At 39.5% G+C, this 17,279-nt stretch overlaps 1 protein-coding gene across 2 annotated transcripts in view; it reads right to left on the bottom strand.

Moving 5' to 3' along the window:
- Window positions 1-686: 686 nt before the first annotated feature.
- The window catches only part of LOC138851886 (far upstream element-binding protein 2-like), a 57,206-nt gene continuing 40,613 nt past the window's right edge, over window positions 687-17,279 (bottom strand). Inside the window, exon 4 of one of the 2 annotated variants that reach the window (XM_070081404.1) lies at window positions 687-16,258. In XM_070081404.1, the coding sequence (XP_069937505.1) occupies window positions 16,223-16,258 (36 nt within the window). In that variant the 3' untranslated portion in view covers window positions 687-16,222. The remainder of the gene's footprint in view (window positions 16,259-17,279) is intronic. The other variant, XM_070081402.1, reaches the window with a different exon arrangement.

The raw sequence follows: 17,279 nt of genomic DNA, 5'->3' as shown, positions 1-17,279 counted from the left end.
CTTCTTACTGAATTTCCTAATGAACGACGAATGAGTGACAACTGACGAGTACTTAACCCTCTGAGGGTCGAGCTCCCTGCTCGACCCTCGACTTCCAGGTTTGAATAAAAAAAAAAAAAAAAAAAAACTTACGAAATGATAGAGAATCTTTTTCTTAAGGTAATGAAACGAGAAGCACAAAATTTGATGGAAAACTTGCAGAATTATGCTCTCGCGAAATTAGCGGTTTCAGCGATATTTACACACAGGCGATTTCCCAAACTTTTGAGCAAATTCCATTCTTCCAGTAGACCAAACTCATAGCTTTTTAGCTAGAACTCCAATTATTCTATCAATTGAGTACAAGAAACTGCCCATTCAATTATTTCAACTACCTAGTAAAATGATCAGAAATTACTAATTTGGCCAATTTCATACAAAATTCAAGGCCAATTTCAAAATAGGGTCCAGAATAAATAATGTAGACATTCCTGGAATTAAAATAACATTCTCTCCATTCATTAATCACATTTCTAGGCTCCTTTTATATTATTTTTTTTATTAACACATCGGGCGATTCCCACCAAGGCAGGGTGGCCCGAAAAAGAAAAACTTTCATCATTCACTCCATCACTGTCTTGCCAGAGGGGTGCTTTACACTACAGTTATAAAACTGCAACATTAACCCTTTGACTGTTGCAAGCCCCTTTCTGAAACTGTCATTTTACATCGCAAAATTTTTGGAATTTTTTTTTTTTCGTATGAAATGATGGAGAATCTTTTCCCAATGGTAATGACACCAAAAGTAAGAAATTTGGTCGAAAACTCATGGAATTATGCTCCTGCGAAGTTAACTGTCTCAGCGACATGTATGCATAGGCGATTTTGCCGAGTTTGAGCCCTGTTTTTTTACCAATTCCGTTATTCCAGTTGACCAAACTCATAGCCATTTCTTTAGAACTCCATTTTTTCTATCAGTCGAGTGCAAGAAACTGCCCATTTACCGATTTGAACTACCCAATAAAGTGGTCACAAATTGGCAATTTGGCCAATTTCACGCAAATTAAAAAAAGATGCCAATTTCAAAATAGGGTCCAGAATAAACAATGTAGACATTCTTGGCACTAAAATAACATATCCTATGTTCATTAGTCATGTCTCTAGGACCCTCTTATACTACTATTGCTTTCTATTTTGATTTTTTATTCATACAAAAAATACAAAATTTACTGTTATGCAGACTACTGCATTATTGAAAATGGTATAAATACAGTGGACCCCTGACTTAAGATATTAATTCATTCCAGAAGTCTGTTCGGGTGCCGTTACCGAATGAATTTGTTCCCATAAGGAATATTGTAAATTAGATTAGTCCATTTCAGACCTCCAAAAATACATGTACAAAAGCACTTACAAAAATACACTTACATAATTGTTCGAGTTGGGAGCTGATCGTAAGGCGGGGGTCCACTGTAATATCAGTGCACTAGTAAAACGATATTTAACTCCCCAGTTGACGTGTATTGGACGTGTGGTGTGATTTGCTTACTCCTGAACATAGGTAAAAATCAAACATTTCTGCTACTTTGAGCTCAATTTCAAGGTAGTTTTCATCGTGGAGCTAATCAAAATCATCTCTATTTCTGTAATGTGTTTTCCATTTTATCATGTGAGACCATGAAAACGAGAATACAACAACAAATACTATACAAACATACACTTCAAAGTCGGCGTTTTAATCTCCCCCTCCCCCCCAAAAAAGGTTGGTTTTTTTTCTCGTTAAGCACTGCGTGCTGCAGGATTTTTTTATGTGGTGCACACTGACCACAAAGACCCATTCTCTCACATGTGGGCCTACCAGCTTTCTCCTGCTTGATTTGAAGCCGCTAGAATTTATGCGTATTAATACGTCCGAAACACAGGCTCATAAGCCATATATATATACGACCAAAACAGTCAAAGGGTTAACACCCCTCCTTCAGAGTTTAGACACTGTACTTCCCATCTCCAGGACTCAAGCCCCGCCTACCCGTTTCCCTGAATCCTTTCATAAATGTTACTTTGCTCACACTCCAACAGCACATCAAGTATTAAAAACCATTCGTCTCCATTCACTCTTATCAAATACACTCACGCATGCTTCCTGGAATTCCAAGCCCCTCGCACACAAAACCTCCTTTACCCCCTCCCTCCAACCCTTCCTAGGCCAACCCCTACCCTGCCTTCCCACCACTACAGATTTACACACACTAAGTCATTCTGTTTTGTTCCATTCTCTCTACATGTTCGAACCACCTCAACAACCCCTCCTCAGCCCTCTGGATAATAGTTTTGGTAATTCCACACCTTCTCCTGATTTCCAAACTACGAATTCTCTACATTATATTCAAACCACACATTGCCCTCAGACATAACATCTCCACTGCCTCCAGCCTCCTCCTTGTTGCAACATTCATCACCTATGCTTCACACCCATACAAGAGTGTTGGTACAACTATACTCATACATTCCCCTCTTTGCTTTCACAGATAAAATTTTGTCAGCACAGACTTCTAAGTGCACCACTCACCCTTTTCCCCTCATCAATTCTACGATTCACCTCATCCTTCATAGACCCATCTGCTGACAAGTCCACTCCCAAATATCTGAATACATTCACCTCCTCCATACTCTCACCCTCCAATCTGATATCCAATCTTTTGTCACCTAATCTTTTTGTTATCTTCATCACTTTACTCTTTCCTATATTCACTTTTATTTTCTTCTTTTACATACCCTACCAAACTCATCCACCAACCTCTGCAACTTCTCTTCAGAATCTCCCACAAGTACAGTGTCATCAGCAAAGAGCAACTGTGACAACTCCCACTTTGTGTTTGATTCTTTCTCTTTTAACTCCACACCTCTTGCCAAGACCTTAACATTCACTTCTCTTACAACCCCATCTATAAATATAGTGAACAACCACGGTGACATCACACATCCTTGTCTAAGGTATACTTTTACTGGGAAATAATCTCCCCGTCTCCTACGTACTCTAACCCGAGCCTCACTACCCTCATAAAAACTCTTCACTGGTTTCAGTAACCTACCTCCTATACCATACACCTGCCATATTACCCCCCTATCCACCCTGTCACACACCTTTTCCAAATCCATAAATGCCACAAAAACTTCTTTACCCTCATCTAAATACAGTGGACCCCCGGTTATCGGCCAACTCGGTTATCGGCGGGGTTTTCAGTGCCTGGTTACTGGCTGTTTGCTCGGTTATCGGCCGTTTTGGACGCGTCCATCCGCCGGCTGAGGCAGCTTGCGCTTCACTTTGGCTTTCTCTCTCGGTGGCTGAGGAAGGTTCTGCTCATACATTCAAACATTTTGCTTGTTTACCATTGTTTTTAGTGGTTTTTCTTGCAGTGCAACGGTGAAACAAGTGAAATCCCCGGGGTTGGAGGCGAGTGGCGAGGATTTGGAAGAGTTGGTGGAGGACCATAGGGAAGAGCTTACCACTTTAGAGCTGCAAGAGCTTCAACTTAAACAGCAACAGACTGCAGCCGAGGAACTTGCTTCAAAGGAGGAGGAAGAGGGAGTGAAGGAGATGCCTTCTTCAGAGATTAAAGAGGTGTGTGCAATGTGGACTAGGGTGCAAGCTTTTGTAGAGAAACACCACCCTGACAAAGCTGAAACAAGCCATATCTGCAACATGTTTAGTGACAAAACCCTGTCCCACTTCAGGGAAATCTTAAAGAGACGCCAGAAACAGCACTCTTGACAGTTATTTTGCGAGACAGGGGTCCAGTGACTCACAAGCTGGTCCTAGTGGCATTAACCCTTTGACTGTTTCAGGCCCCTTTCTGAAACTGTCACTATGTTGCTCAATTTTTGAGAAAAAAAAAAAAATTCTTATGAAATGATAGAGAATCTTTTCCCGATGGTAATGACACCAAAAGTTCGAAATTTGGTCGAAAACTCACGGAATTATGCTCCCGCGAAATTAGCGGTCTCGGCGACATGCATATCGGCGATTTCGCCGACTTTGAGCCCTATTTTCAGCCAATTCCATTGTTCCAGTTGACCAAACTCATAGCTATTTCTTTAGAACTCCATTTTATCTATCAGCTGAGTACAAGAAACCTCCCATTTACTAATTTGGACTACCCAATATGGTGGTCAGAAATTGGCAATTTGGCCAATTTCACACAAACTAAAAAAGATGCCAATTTCAAAATAGGGTCCAGAATAAACAAGGTAGACATTCGTGGCACTAAAATAACATATGCTCTGTTCATTAGTCACATCTCTAGGCCACTCTTATATTATTATTGCTTTCTATTTTGATTTTTTATTCATACAAAAAAATACAAAATTTACTGTTATGCAGACTACTGCATTATTGTAAAAATGGTATAAATAATATCAGTGCACTAGTGAAAGAATATCAGACTCCCCAGTTGACGTGTATTGGACGTGTGGTGTGATTTATTTACTCCTGAACATTGGTAAAAATCGAACATTTCCGCTACTTTGAGCTCAGTTTCAAGGTCGTTTTCATTGTCAATGTAATGAAAATCATCTCTATTTCTGTAATATGTTTTCAATTTTATCACCTAAGACCATGAAAACACGAATACAACGATAAATACTATATGAAAATACACCTCAAAGTCGGCATTTTATTCCAAAAAAAAAACGATCATAGTTTTTTTTTTCTCATTACGCAATGTGTGCTGCAGGATATTTTTTATGTGGTGCACACGGACCACACAGACCCATTCTCTCACATGTGAGCCTACCAGCTTTCTCCCGCTTGATTTGAAGCCGCTAGAATTATTGAGTATATATACGTCAGAAACATTGGCTCGTAAGACGTATTTATACGTCGAAAACAGTCAAAGGGTTAAAAGACTCTCCGTCTTACTTGGAATTCTTTCAATAATAACTACCATACACTTTACCAGGTATACTCAGACTTTTTTTTTTTTCAACAAGTCGGCCATGTCCCACCAAGGCAGGGTGACCCAAAAAGAAAGACAACACCTGAAAAGAAAATACTTTCATCATTCAACACATTCACCTCACTCACACATAATCACTGTTTTTGCAGAGGTGCCCAGAATACAACAGCTTAGAAGCATATACGTATAAAGATACACAACATATCCTTCCAAACTGCCAATATCCCGAACCCCTCCTTTAGAGAGTAGGCATTGTACCTCCCATTTCCAGGATTCGAGTCCCTCTATATAAAAATAACCTGTTTCCCTGAATCCCTTCACTAAATATTACCCTGCTCATACTCCAACAGCTTGTCAGGTCCCAAATACCATTCGTCTCCATTCACTCCTATCGAACACGCTCACGCACGCTTGCTGGAAGCCCAAGCCCCCCTCACACACAAAACCTCCTTTACCCCTTCCTTCCAACCTTTTCGAGGACAACCTCTACCCCGCCTTCCTTCCTCTACACATTTATACGCTCTCCCCTATAATTTTTGCACTCTTTTGACCCCTTTGCCTTTATACAAAGGAACTATGCATGCCCTCTGCCAATCCCTAGGTACCTTACCCTCTTCCATACATTTATTAAATAATAGCACCAACCCCTCCAAAACTATATCCCCACCTTTGAACATTTCTATCTTTATCCCATCAATCCCAGCTGCCTTACCCCCTTTCATTCTACCCACTGCCTCATGAACTTTCCCCACACTCACAACTAGCTCTTCCTCACTCCTACAAGATGTTATTCCTCCTTGCCCTATACACGAAATCACAGCTTCCCTATCTTCAACAACATTTAACAATTCCTCAAAATATTCCTTCCATCTTCCCGATACCTCTAACTCTCCATTTAATAACTCTCCTCTCCTATTTTTAACTGTCAAATGCATTTGTTCCCTAGGTTTCCTCAACTTATTTCTCTCACTCCAAAACTTTCTTATTTTCAACAAAATTTGTTGATAACATCTCACCCACTCTCTCATTTGCTCTCTTCTTACATAGCTTCACCACTCTCTTAACCTCTCTGATAATTATACTTAAGTGTACCTGTACCTAAGTAAACTTACATACTGTGCTGGTGTGCAGGTACATGTTAAAATCACCAAGGTGTATTAGTCTGGAATATGCCATATTAATAATGATGAAAACAATACTAAATCACTCTGAGGCGCATTAATTGTCATATATTACAGTGGTCCCCCGCTTTTCGTAGTTCCAGGCAATCGTAAAATTCGCCAATCATAGGGGTATTTTCGTATAAACATGGACTCGCTTTTCATAGGTTGACTCGCGAGTCGTAGTTCGTCCTGGACGCGTACCCACGGCGTGAGCTGGGGCGGCAGCCAGTCTGGCATTGTTTACCAGTGAGTGAAGGTCCCCTCACGTGCTCCAGCGAAATATTTCATAATATTCCATTTATTTTAGTGCTTGCAAGTACTAAATAAGCAACCATGGCTCCAAAGAAAGCTCCTAGTGCCAAGCCTGTGGTAAAGAAGGTGAGAAATACAATTGAATTTAAGAAAACCATCATTGAACAATATGAAAGTGGTACAAGTGTGGCCGAACTGTCCAGGATGTATAAGAAACCCTACACAACCTTATGTTCCATAGTGGCCAAGAAAAAGGAAATAAAGAATGCTGTTGTTGCAAAGGGAGTAACTATACTGACAAAAATGAGATCACCAGTACTAGAAGAGATTGAGAAGTTGTTATTGGTGTGGATAAATGAGAAACAATTAGCAGGAGATATATGACTTCGATTATTTGTGAAAAGGCTAAGTAGTTGCATGAAGATTTGGTAAAGAAATTGCCTGCAAATAGTGAAGTGAGTGAATTTAAGGCCAGCAAAGGCTGGTTTGAGAGATTTAAGAACCGTACCGGCATACACAGTGTGGTAAGGCATGGTGAGGCTGCCAGTTCGGACCACAAGGCGGCTGAAAAATATGTGCATGAATTCCAGGAGTACATAGAGGCTGAAGGACTGAAACCTGAACAAGAGTTCAATTGTGACGAAACAGGCCTCTTTTGGAAGAAAATGCCAAAGAGGACCTTCATTACACAAGAGGAAAAGGCAATGCCAGGACACAAGCCTATGAAAGACAGGCTGACGCTAATGTTCCGTGCTAATGCTAGTGGGGATTTCAAAGTGAAGCCATTACTAGTGTACCATTCTGAAAATCCCAGACTGTTCAGGAAAAACAATGTTATGAAGAGTAAATTGTGTGTTTTGGAAATCTAATAGTAAGGCATGGGTCACGAGGGAAATTTTCGTCGAGTGGTTCAATGAAGTGTTTGGCCCTAGTGTGAAGGAGTATCTCCTGGAAAAGAAATTGGATCTCAAGTGCCTGCTAGTAATGGACAATGCACCTGCTCATCCTCCAAACTTGGATGACCTAATTTTCGAGGAGTTTGGGTTCATCACAGTAAAGTTCTTGCCCCCGAATACCACTCCTCTCCTCCAACCCATGGACCAGCAGGTTATTGCAAACTTTAAAAACTCTACACAAAAGCAATGTTTCACAGGTGCTCGACTGTGACCACAGACACTCACTTGACCCTAAGGGAATTTTGGAGAGAACACTTCAGCATCCTCCACTGCATAACCCTTATAGGTATGGCTTAGGAGGGAGTGACTACCAGGACTTCGAACTCTGCCTGGAGAAAATTGTGGCCAGATTGTGTTGACAAGAGGGATTTTGAAGGATTTGGGACTGACCCTAATGAGCCTATGTCTGTTGTAAAATCAATTGTGGCACTGGGGAGTTCCATGGGGTTGGATGTGAGTTTGGAGGATGTGGAAGAATTGGTGGAAGACCACAATGAAGAGCTCACCACTGAGGAGCTGCAAGAGCTTCAGCAGGAAGAGCAACACATCACAGCTCAGAATCTTGCTGCAGAGGAGGAAGAGAGATGGAAGAAGGTGCCTTCTTCAGAAATTAAAGAGATTTTTACTATGTGGGGTAAGATGGAAAGCTTTATGGAGAAACATCACCCTAACAAGGTTGCTGCAAGCCAGGTTGGCAACATGTACAGTGACAAAGTCTTGGGCCAATTTAGGGAAGTGTTAAAGAGACGCCAGAAACAGAGCTCTCTCCACAGTTATTTTGTGAGACAGGACTCCAGTGACTCTCAAGGTGGTCCTAGTGGCATTAAGAAACAGAGAAGAGAAGCAACCCCAGAAAAGCAAATGGTACCTGAGGTGTTGATGGAAGGGGATTCCCCTTCCAAACTATAAACAATCCACTCTCTCCTCCTCCAGTCTCCCATACACTAAGAAGAATCTCCAATAAAGGCAAGTGTTATGCTGTTAATGTTTCATTCATCATTTCCCATTGTATTGTTTATGTACTACATGTATATTTCATGTTAAAAAATTTTTTGTTTTAATACTTCTGGGTGTCAGGAACGGATTAATTGTATTTACATTATTTCTTACGGGGAAAATTGATTCGTAAATCGTAAATTTCGTTTATAGTAACGGCTCCAGAAACGGATTAATTACGAAAAACGAGGGACCACTGTACGTTAATATAGACATTTTTGATTAATCCATCTATGATATTTTTTCAAATCATATAATAAACATGATACATACACCCACAGTAGAATAATTAACAAATATGAAATGTTTTTCCAGTCATCTTGTCAGTGTCAGAAAGAATAATGTTTTCTCTAGTTCATCGATCTCTCGGTCTGCTCTTCCTCAACTATACTAGATTTCACCTGGTTTGTCTTCTGGAACTTGCATGACAGCAATGTGTGCACAACAGTATTACTGGGGGTAACGGTAGAAAATTATTCCTTTCGTATGCCTTCACTCAGAGCATTATTCCTTCTAAAACTGATGTTACATGACAATGGGAGTGTTGCTCTTTATTTATTCTACGTTACCAACATGGAGGCAACTTGTACACAATGAACAAGTATGAACCAAAACCAGGTGCGTTCATCTGTTTATATACTCTGCGGCTCTGTCCTCTCTCATTTACTTGTTTTTATACCATTTACTCACCTCTCACCCTACATTAAGACTACAAATATTTTAAGTAATGAGCATTTTATCGCTCTAGGGTACTTTAAATGTAATAGTATATTACGTGTGGGTGGGCTGGCCAGAGGGGCTACCTTACCTACCACACCTGACTTCTTACAATAAACATTACTCACCTCTCACTCTATATTAAGACTACAAATATTTTGATGTAAGTAATGAGTGTAGTGTGTGTGTATTTTACGTTTTTCTTGTTCTATTGCTAACTTAATATATGTTAGTGTAAACTTAACTGACATTTGTGTGCATTTATAAGTGGAAAATATTGCATTCTGCTTTCCAGCGATGTCCGCTTTTCGGCAGTAGCCTGGAACCTACCCTGCAATACAAGTAGAGCCCTACTATACACGTCAAGGATTTTTTTTTCTTATTTTTTCTATATTTTTTTGTGGACTGTACTTTTAACATTATTTATATATTTATTTTTTTCACATAGAATAGATAATAAATTAAATGCCAAACTATATTCACTAGTTCACTAGAAGAATAAGCTTTTTCTATGTATCTGTAAAGAGCTTTTATGAGGATAGTGAGGCTCAGGTTAGGGTATGTAGAAGAGAGGGAGAATACTTCCCGGTAAAAGTAGGTCTTAGACAGGGATGTGTAATGTCACCATGGTTGTTTAATATATTTATAGATGGGGTTGTAAAAGAAGTAAATGCTAGGGTGTTCGGGAGAGGGGTGGGATTAAATTATGGGGAATCAAATTCAAAATGGGAACTGACACAGTTACTTTTTGCTGATGATACTGTGCTTATGGGAGATTCTAAAGAAAAATTGCAAAGGTTAGTGGATGAGTTTGAGAATGTGTGTAAAGGTAGAAAGTTGAAAGTGAACATAGAAAAGAGCAAGGTGATGAGGGTATCAAATGATTTAGATAAAGAAAAATTGGATATAAAATTGGGGAGGAGGAGTATGGAAGAAGTGAATGTTTTCAGATACTTGGGAGTTGACGTGTTGGCAGATGGGTTTATGAAGGATGAGGTTAATCATAGAATTGATGAGGGAAAAAAGGCGAGTGGTGCGTTGAGGTATATGTAGTCAAAAAACGTTATCTATAGAGGCAAAGAAGGGAATGTATGAAAGTATAGTAGTACCAACACTCTTATATGGATGTGAAGCTTGGGTGGTAAATGCAGCAGCGAGGAGATGGTTGGAGGCAGTGGAGATGTCCTGTCTAAGGGCAATGTGTGGTGTAAATATTATGCAGAAAATTCGGAGTGTGGAAATTAGGAGAAGGTGTGTAGTTAATAAAAGCAATAGTCAGAGGGTAGAAGAGGGGTTGTTGAGGTGGTTTGGTCATTTAGAGAGAATGGATCAAAGTAGGATGACATGGAAAGCACATAAATCTATAGGGGAAGGAAGGAGGGGTAGGGGTCGTCCTCGAAAGGGTTGGAAAGAGGGGGTAAAGGAGGTTTTGTGGGCAAGGGGCTTGGACTTCCAGCAAGCGTGCATGAGTGTGTTAGATAGGAGTAAATGGAAACGAATGATACTTGGGACCTGAGTGTGAGCAGGGTAATATTTAGTGAAGGGATTCAGGGAAACCGGTTATTTTCATATAGTCGGACTTGAGTCCTGGAAATGGGAAGTACAATGCCTGCACTTTAAAGGAGGGGTTTGGGATATTGGCAGTTTGGAGGGATATGTTGTGTATCTTTATACGTATATGCTTCTAAACTGTTGTATTCTGAGCACCTCTGCAAAAGCAGTGATAATGTGTTGAATGATGATGAAAGTATTTTCTTTTTGGGGATTTTCTTTCTTTTTTTGGGTCACCCTGCCTCGGTGGGAGACGGCCGACTTGTTGGAAAAAAAATATATATATATATTTATACACTTCTGATGGCCAGGCTTTGAAAATGTTGGAGTTTGATGAACTCCTTAAAGCAGGGCTCTAAGCAGTGGCATTTCAAAGGTTTTACACACAGTATCTGGTGTCCTTGTGTACTGGTTGTGGTCACATGATCACAAACATAGGAGCCCTTCTGGGCATGATTCTTTATCTCGGCAGAATTTGTTATGCAATACTTACCTGGCCTCAGACAAGATGGAATTAGGCTTTGTGTGGCAGTGCTGTGGTGCAGGATATGTAACCTGATACAGTGTCTGACCAAGGTGAGGTTCTCAAAGGTCAGTCTGTTTCCGGACTTTGATTGGTACACATTACGTGCATTCAGCACCATCGACAAGGTGGAAGAACAGTTTCAAGTACACTTTAAACTCCTATGCACACAGTCCACAAAACCAATGTGTCACAATTGTCCACTAAATGACTATTGTTGGTGGAATCACAGCAACTTATTTTTTAAGTAGTTCACCTGTGTCCATCTTTCTTACTAGCATACTGCATTACATTCAGGTGAATAGTGGTCAACAGTCACATCCCACCCATTATGCCACTGTCAAAAGCTTTCATCTGATTTTCCTGGGTATGTACAGTACATTGAATCTGGACATAAACTTCCCTCTTCCTTGAACTGTACTGCATCTGTATGTATTGTTTGCTCCTAGATAAAGACAGTTAAGGGCTTTGTACCAGTTACTGATGAACAATGTATGCCCCTTACTGATATACAGCTCTGTTTTCTTTACACCACCAGAGGTCCCTAGTAATTGTTATACTAATTTTTTTTTTTTCAACAAGTCGGCCGTCTCCCACCGAGGCAGGGTGACCCAAAAAAGAAAATCCCCAAAAAGAAAATACTTTCATCATCATTCAACACTTTCACCACACTAGCACACTATCACTGTTTTTGCAGAGGTGCTCAGAATACAACAGTCCAGAAGCATACACACAAAGATACACAACATATCCCTCCAAACTGCCAATATCCCAAACCCCTCCTTTGAAGTGCAGGCATTGTACTTCCCATTTCCTGGACAAGTCCGACTATATGAAAGTAACTGGTTTCCCTGAATCCCTTCACTAAATATTACCCTGCTCACACTCCAACAGATCATCAGGTCCCAAGTACCATTCGTCTCCATTCACTCCTATCTAACACGCTCACGCACGCTTGCTGGAAGTCCAAGCCCCTTGCCCACAAAACCTCCTTTACCCCCTCTCTCCAACCCTTTCGAGGACGACCCCTACCCCGCCTTCCTTCCCCTATAGATTTATATGCTTTCCATTCCATGTCATTCTACTTTGATCCATTCTCTCTAAATGACCAAACCACCTCAACAACCCCTCTTCTGCCCTCTGACTAATACTTTTATTAACTCCACACCTTTTCCTAATTTCCACACTCCGAATTTTCTGCATAATATTTACACCACACATTGCCCTTAAACAGGACATCTCCACTGCCTCCAACCATCTCCTCGGTGCTGCATTTACCACCCAAGCTTCACACCCATATAAGAGTGTTGGTACTACTATACTTTCATACATTCCCTTCTTTGCCTCCATAGATAACGTTTTTTGACTCCACATATACCTCAACGCACCACTCACCTTTTTTCCCTCATCAATTCTATGATTAACCTCATCCTTCATAAATCCATCCGCCGACACGTCAACTCCCAAGTATCTGAAAACATTCACTTCTTCCATACTCCTTCTCCCCAATTTGATATCCAATTTTTCTTTATCTAAATCATTTGATACCCTCATCACCTTACTCTTTTCTATGTTCACTTTCAACTTTCTACCTTTACACACATTCCCAAACTCATCCACTAACCTTTGCAATTTTTCTTTAGAATCTCCCATAAGCACAGTATCATCAGCAAAAAGTAACTGTCAATTCCCATTTTGAATTTGATTCCCCAAAATTTAATCCCACCCCTCTCCCGAACACCCTAGCATTTACTTCCTTTACAACCCCATCTATAAATATATTAAACCACCATGGTGACATTACACATCCCTGTCTAAGACCTACTTTTACCGGGAAGTAGTCTCCCTCTCTTCTACACACCCTAACCTGAGCCTCACTATCCTCATAAAAACTCTTTACTCTTTATTGTCCTTTATATGTAGACAAACAAATCTGTGACCATGCCACTCTCACAATCACATGAATAATTTGATACCAAAGCAGCATCTTTTACTTGGTATGTAGTATGAGATTTTTTACCTGGTAGAAGAGCTTGCTTAACTTAGTTTTCAAATACTGTACTGCATATGAAAGCTCAAGCATGAAGAGCAAATCCTTCTTGGGATTTGCCTTTTCCGAGATATGCAGTATGCACCACAGGAATAGAAATCTGTTTTGAGGTACAAGGTCACCAAACACCAGTGTAACTACGAGTTTGATTGCTGTCCAATATTCTGCAATTCTGTTGTGCACATATGGTATTAGCATAACAATAGCCAAGACATTTCCGCCACAGTAGTGTCCTTCCATTCCTTCATCCGGTCTGAGCATGGTTAAAAGTTTAAAATGGCCATGGTATGCCCGTTATATGCATCAGCTTGCAGTGCAAGTTGCATCAGGACAATGAACAATTCAGAGAAATAAAGGTCATGACAATTCTCACAGTGCAGTATGGTTTCATTCCAATGCCACTAAAACAACTTAAACTGGGAACAAATATGCTATCTTCCACTCAATTCCATGCACGATCTGGTGGTAGTGTCAACTGAGATAATGTGGGTAGAGCAACAGATGTAGCAGCGCTGGGTGGTGGGCTTGATTGTGGGTGCATAGGTGGTTGTGTCGTTGTTCCAAGCCCAACATCACACTGCCACAATAAAAATTATCGGCTAAATGGTTATGTAGTGTACAGCACACTTTCCACTAGATATGATGAATAGCACACTTTCCAACATTGTACAACGCCGCTTATATTTCAGTCTCACTACTGAATACTGTGTCTCACTATTGCTGGAATCATCATATCACTACCTTTGTCCTCACTGCTTAGATCTTCACTGTAACAAGAAAATCTCAATATCCACCTGCGTAGTTGCAGGACGGTTGTTGGTAGGGAAACTCCAGAAGTGGAAGGCATGGGGTCATTGACATTTAGGTCATTATTAGAGATCCTTCCAGTGTCACCTTCACCCCAAGAGTCTTAAATTCAGACTCCAGAAGGCAGCTAATCCTCATTGGAGTTAATCTCAATGGCATGATGTTGTGAACAAATGCAATGGCATATAGTGGCTCCCAGAATGCCATGTGCACACCCTTTCCTCTGGTGTAGACCTGAACAGGCTAACTGCGGTCATTTCGGGGGCCTAGAATTTACACATTTATGTTGATGCTTTCTAAGTGGCATAATTCTACAGAAAGAGGGGGTAAAGGAGGTTTTGTGGGCAAGGGGCTTGGACTTCCAGCAAGTGTGTGTGAGCGTGTTAGATAGGAGTGAATGGAGACGAATGGTACTTGGGACCTGACAATCTGTTGGAGTGTGAGCAGGGTAATATTTAGTGAAGGGATTCAGGGAAACCGGTTATTTTCATATAGTTGGACTTGAGTCCTGGAAATGGGAAGTACAATGCCTGCACTTTAAAGGAGGGGTTTGGGATATTGGCAGTTTGGAGGGATATGTTGTGTATCTTTATATGTATATGCTTCTAAACTGTTGTATTCTGAGCACCTCTGCAAAAACAGTGATTATGTGTGAGTGTGGTGAAAGTGTTGAATGATGATGAAAGCATTTTCTTTTTGGGGATTTTCTTTTTTTGGGTCACCCTGCCTCGGTAGGAGACGGCCAACTTGTTGAAAAAAAAAAAATATATTTATAATTCCTTGTTCATCCAAGCTTGTAGTTATTGAAGTGTGTGGGGGGGGGGGTAGTGGGGGGAAGTAATAAAGTTCATCTGTCCACAAACATAATGGGAATTTCCTTGTACTGCTACATCAGATGATTATCTTTTCCTATACAATTTCATTCTTTAGAATACAGTAAAAACGAAGAAATTATTTTACTCTACCTTAAATTCCTTGTTCTTTTCTAATTACTGCTGTAAGTGTTTTCAGATGGTTAAGGTGGCCTTACTTTTCCATAAACTTTCTGGGACATTACATGGTGCTGTTACAACAGCTGATCATGCTACCATTACACACGATGTTTTTCAAAACGTCTAGACTTTCAAGCTTACTCCACTTAGTACCTCTTGCATTACTAGTATTCCTTCAATTGGTGTCATAAGTAACATCATGAGACAAGACAAGGTGATAAAGCAGAAATAGGTACAAAAAATTATTTGCAAACTGCTGCAATGCAGTAAGCTGGAGAAGCAATAGGAGGGGCCTACTGTATACTGATGAGCTATTAAAATTATTGAAAAATTTACTTTGAGCCCAAATTTATATGTAACACCAATAAAATTTACTGTTATATATAATGAGTGTAACTTGCTTCATCTAATAAATCTGAAGCAGAGATTTGCAAGTGGGAATAATAATAATAATAATAATAATGCTCAATTCTAGAGAAGAAAAAAAATCAACATTTGAGCCAATCCAAAAAGCTAATCAATGAGCAAAGAAATTATCTTTGATTGTGAAATTTTTCACTATAATTAATTAGCACAAACACATTATGGTCTTCATAAATTGTCTAGTATATTCTGATGAAAGAGTAAAATTTGAATACTAAAAATGTTTAGAAATTTGTTAAAATTTTATGAATAAAATTCAAATTTTAATATTTAGAATGCACAATACTAACAATGTACATCACAAATAATATGCCTGAGGATATAAAATTCATATATGAAACCCTCAGTCATATGAAAGCATCATTTTAAGTTCACATGACTAAACTGTGTGGTCCTAAACAAAAATAATACATCATATAACCCCCAAAGTGAAAGTGCAATAATACAGCCATAAACAGCATAAATATTAGCCAAAAATTCCTTGTTTTTTGTGTAGTCCTTAACAAAAACAGTATCATATGACCCTGAAGTGGAGGTGCAATGTGTCTAATTTACAGCCATAAGCAATATAGATATTAGGCAAAACAAATCCCTCTTATTCCTAGCCATTGTTACATACAGAAGAGGTAGTCAAGTATGTCACATATGCTTCAATCATCTTATTACGGATGTCTATTAAATGTTTTGAAATGGCAGATTACTCACTAGCTGTGAGCTGCCCCACACAACTTTGACCTCCCTCACCTTATCACTGAGTCAGCTGGAATTACTCATGTAAGCTGTGCTGACCCCTTATGTTTGTTGATTGTTGCAATGTTGATCACAAAGCCACATGGTAACCTGTTATAATGTGCTCCATCAGATGTTAGGATGTTTTCGGATAAGCCAACCTGCCTGGTATTTGATGCCAAGAAAAAATGAGGAACCCAGATACTACATAGAAATCAAGTGGGAGTTGTATCCAATAAGTCGATTTTGTACATATGGTTTATGTGGAGTTTAACCAAAAACATATAAGTAATACATTTTTCTTGCATGTCATTTAAGGAGACATCACAAAATTTACAGTTTTCCCATTTGAATATAACTTCATAGTAAGTTTGTGTGGAAAAACCATAATATCTGTTTGTGTCAAGTACACACAGCTGGATAAACAGCTCCCTACCCACTGTTAGACAACAACAGTAGTACATTTGCAATCAACAGTTACAAATGTTGTATGAATTCTAGATAATTTATAGTAATAAATCTTGGAGCTTTAAATAACACTGCTGTGTTCAAGAAAGCCACAGAATATTGAAACTGCAACAGGCAATTGGTAATTCTCTCTAACCAGGTAGTGATGTTAAGAGTCACACAACACGATATCATAAACATTGACATCTTTGAAGCCTCATTTCCTTTGTGTTAGGTGTATCATTATAAAAGTAAACAAAGTACCACTTGTTTCCAAAGGCAATGATGATCTCTGTTATCAACAAACAATACATGAAGGAGCACAAAAACATTTAAAACTTAAGGATTCAACATTAAGAAAAAAAAAAAAAGCATAATTCCAAATAGCACTGCAATATCAATGAAATTACAGCAAAGAACAAGGAAATAAAATAATCCTCTTCACTTTCCAAGCACTTGTACAGCCTACCCTCGCTTAACGAACTAGAATGCCGAATAAAACTGCCACAAAAATATCTTGGTGAATTGCTTTTTCTCAAAGGAACCAATGGTATAGCCTGACATGCAGAAACAGAACAATTTAATTTCAGACCTAATTCCCACTAAAAACTTTACAATTTCATAACCACATACCGTGCTCATTAGACTGATGCCCCTCCCTACCTCCTTTCTTTCCCTCACACACCTTTTCCTCCATCTCGTCCAGCAAATAGTTTAACTTGCAATTATTTATCAAAGA

Source organism: Cherax quadricarinatus, unplaced genomic scaffold, assembly GCF_038502225.1.
Source record: "Cherax quadricarinatus isolate ZL_2023a unplaced genomic scaffold, ASM3850222v1 Contig2596, whole genome shotgun sequence".
Lineage (NCBI taxonomy): Eukaryota > Metazoa > Arthropoda > Malacostraca > Decapoda > Parastacidae > Cherax > Cherax quadricarinatus.
This window is presented reverse-complemented; position numbering and strand designations above follow the sequence as displayed.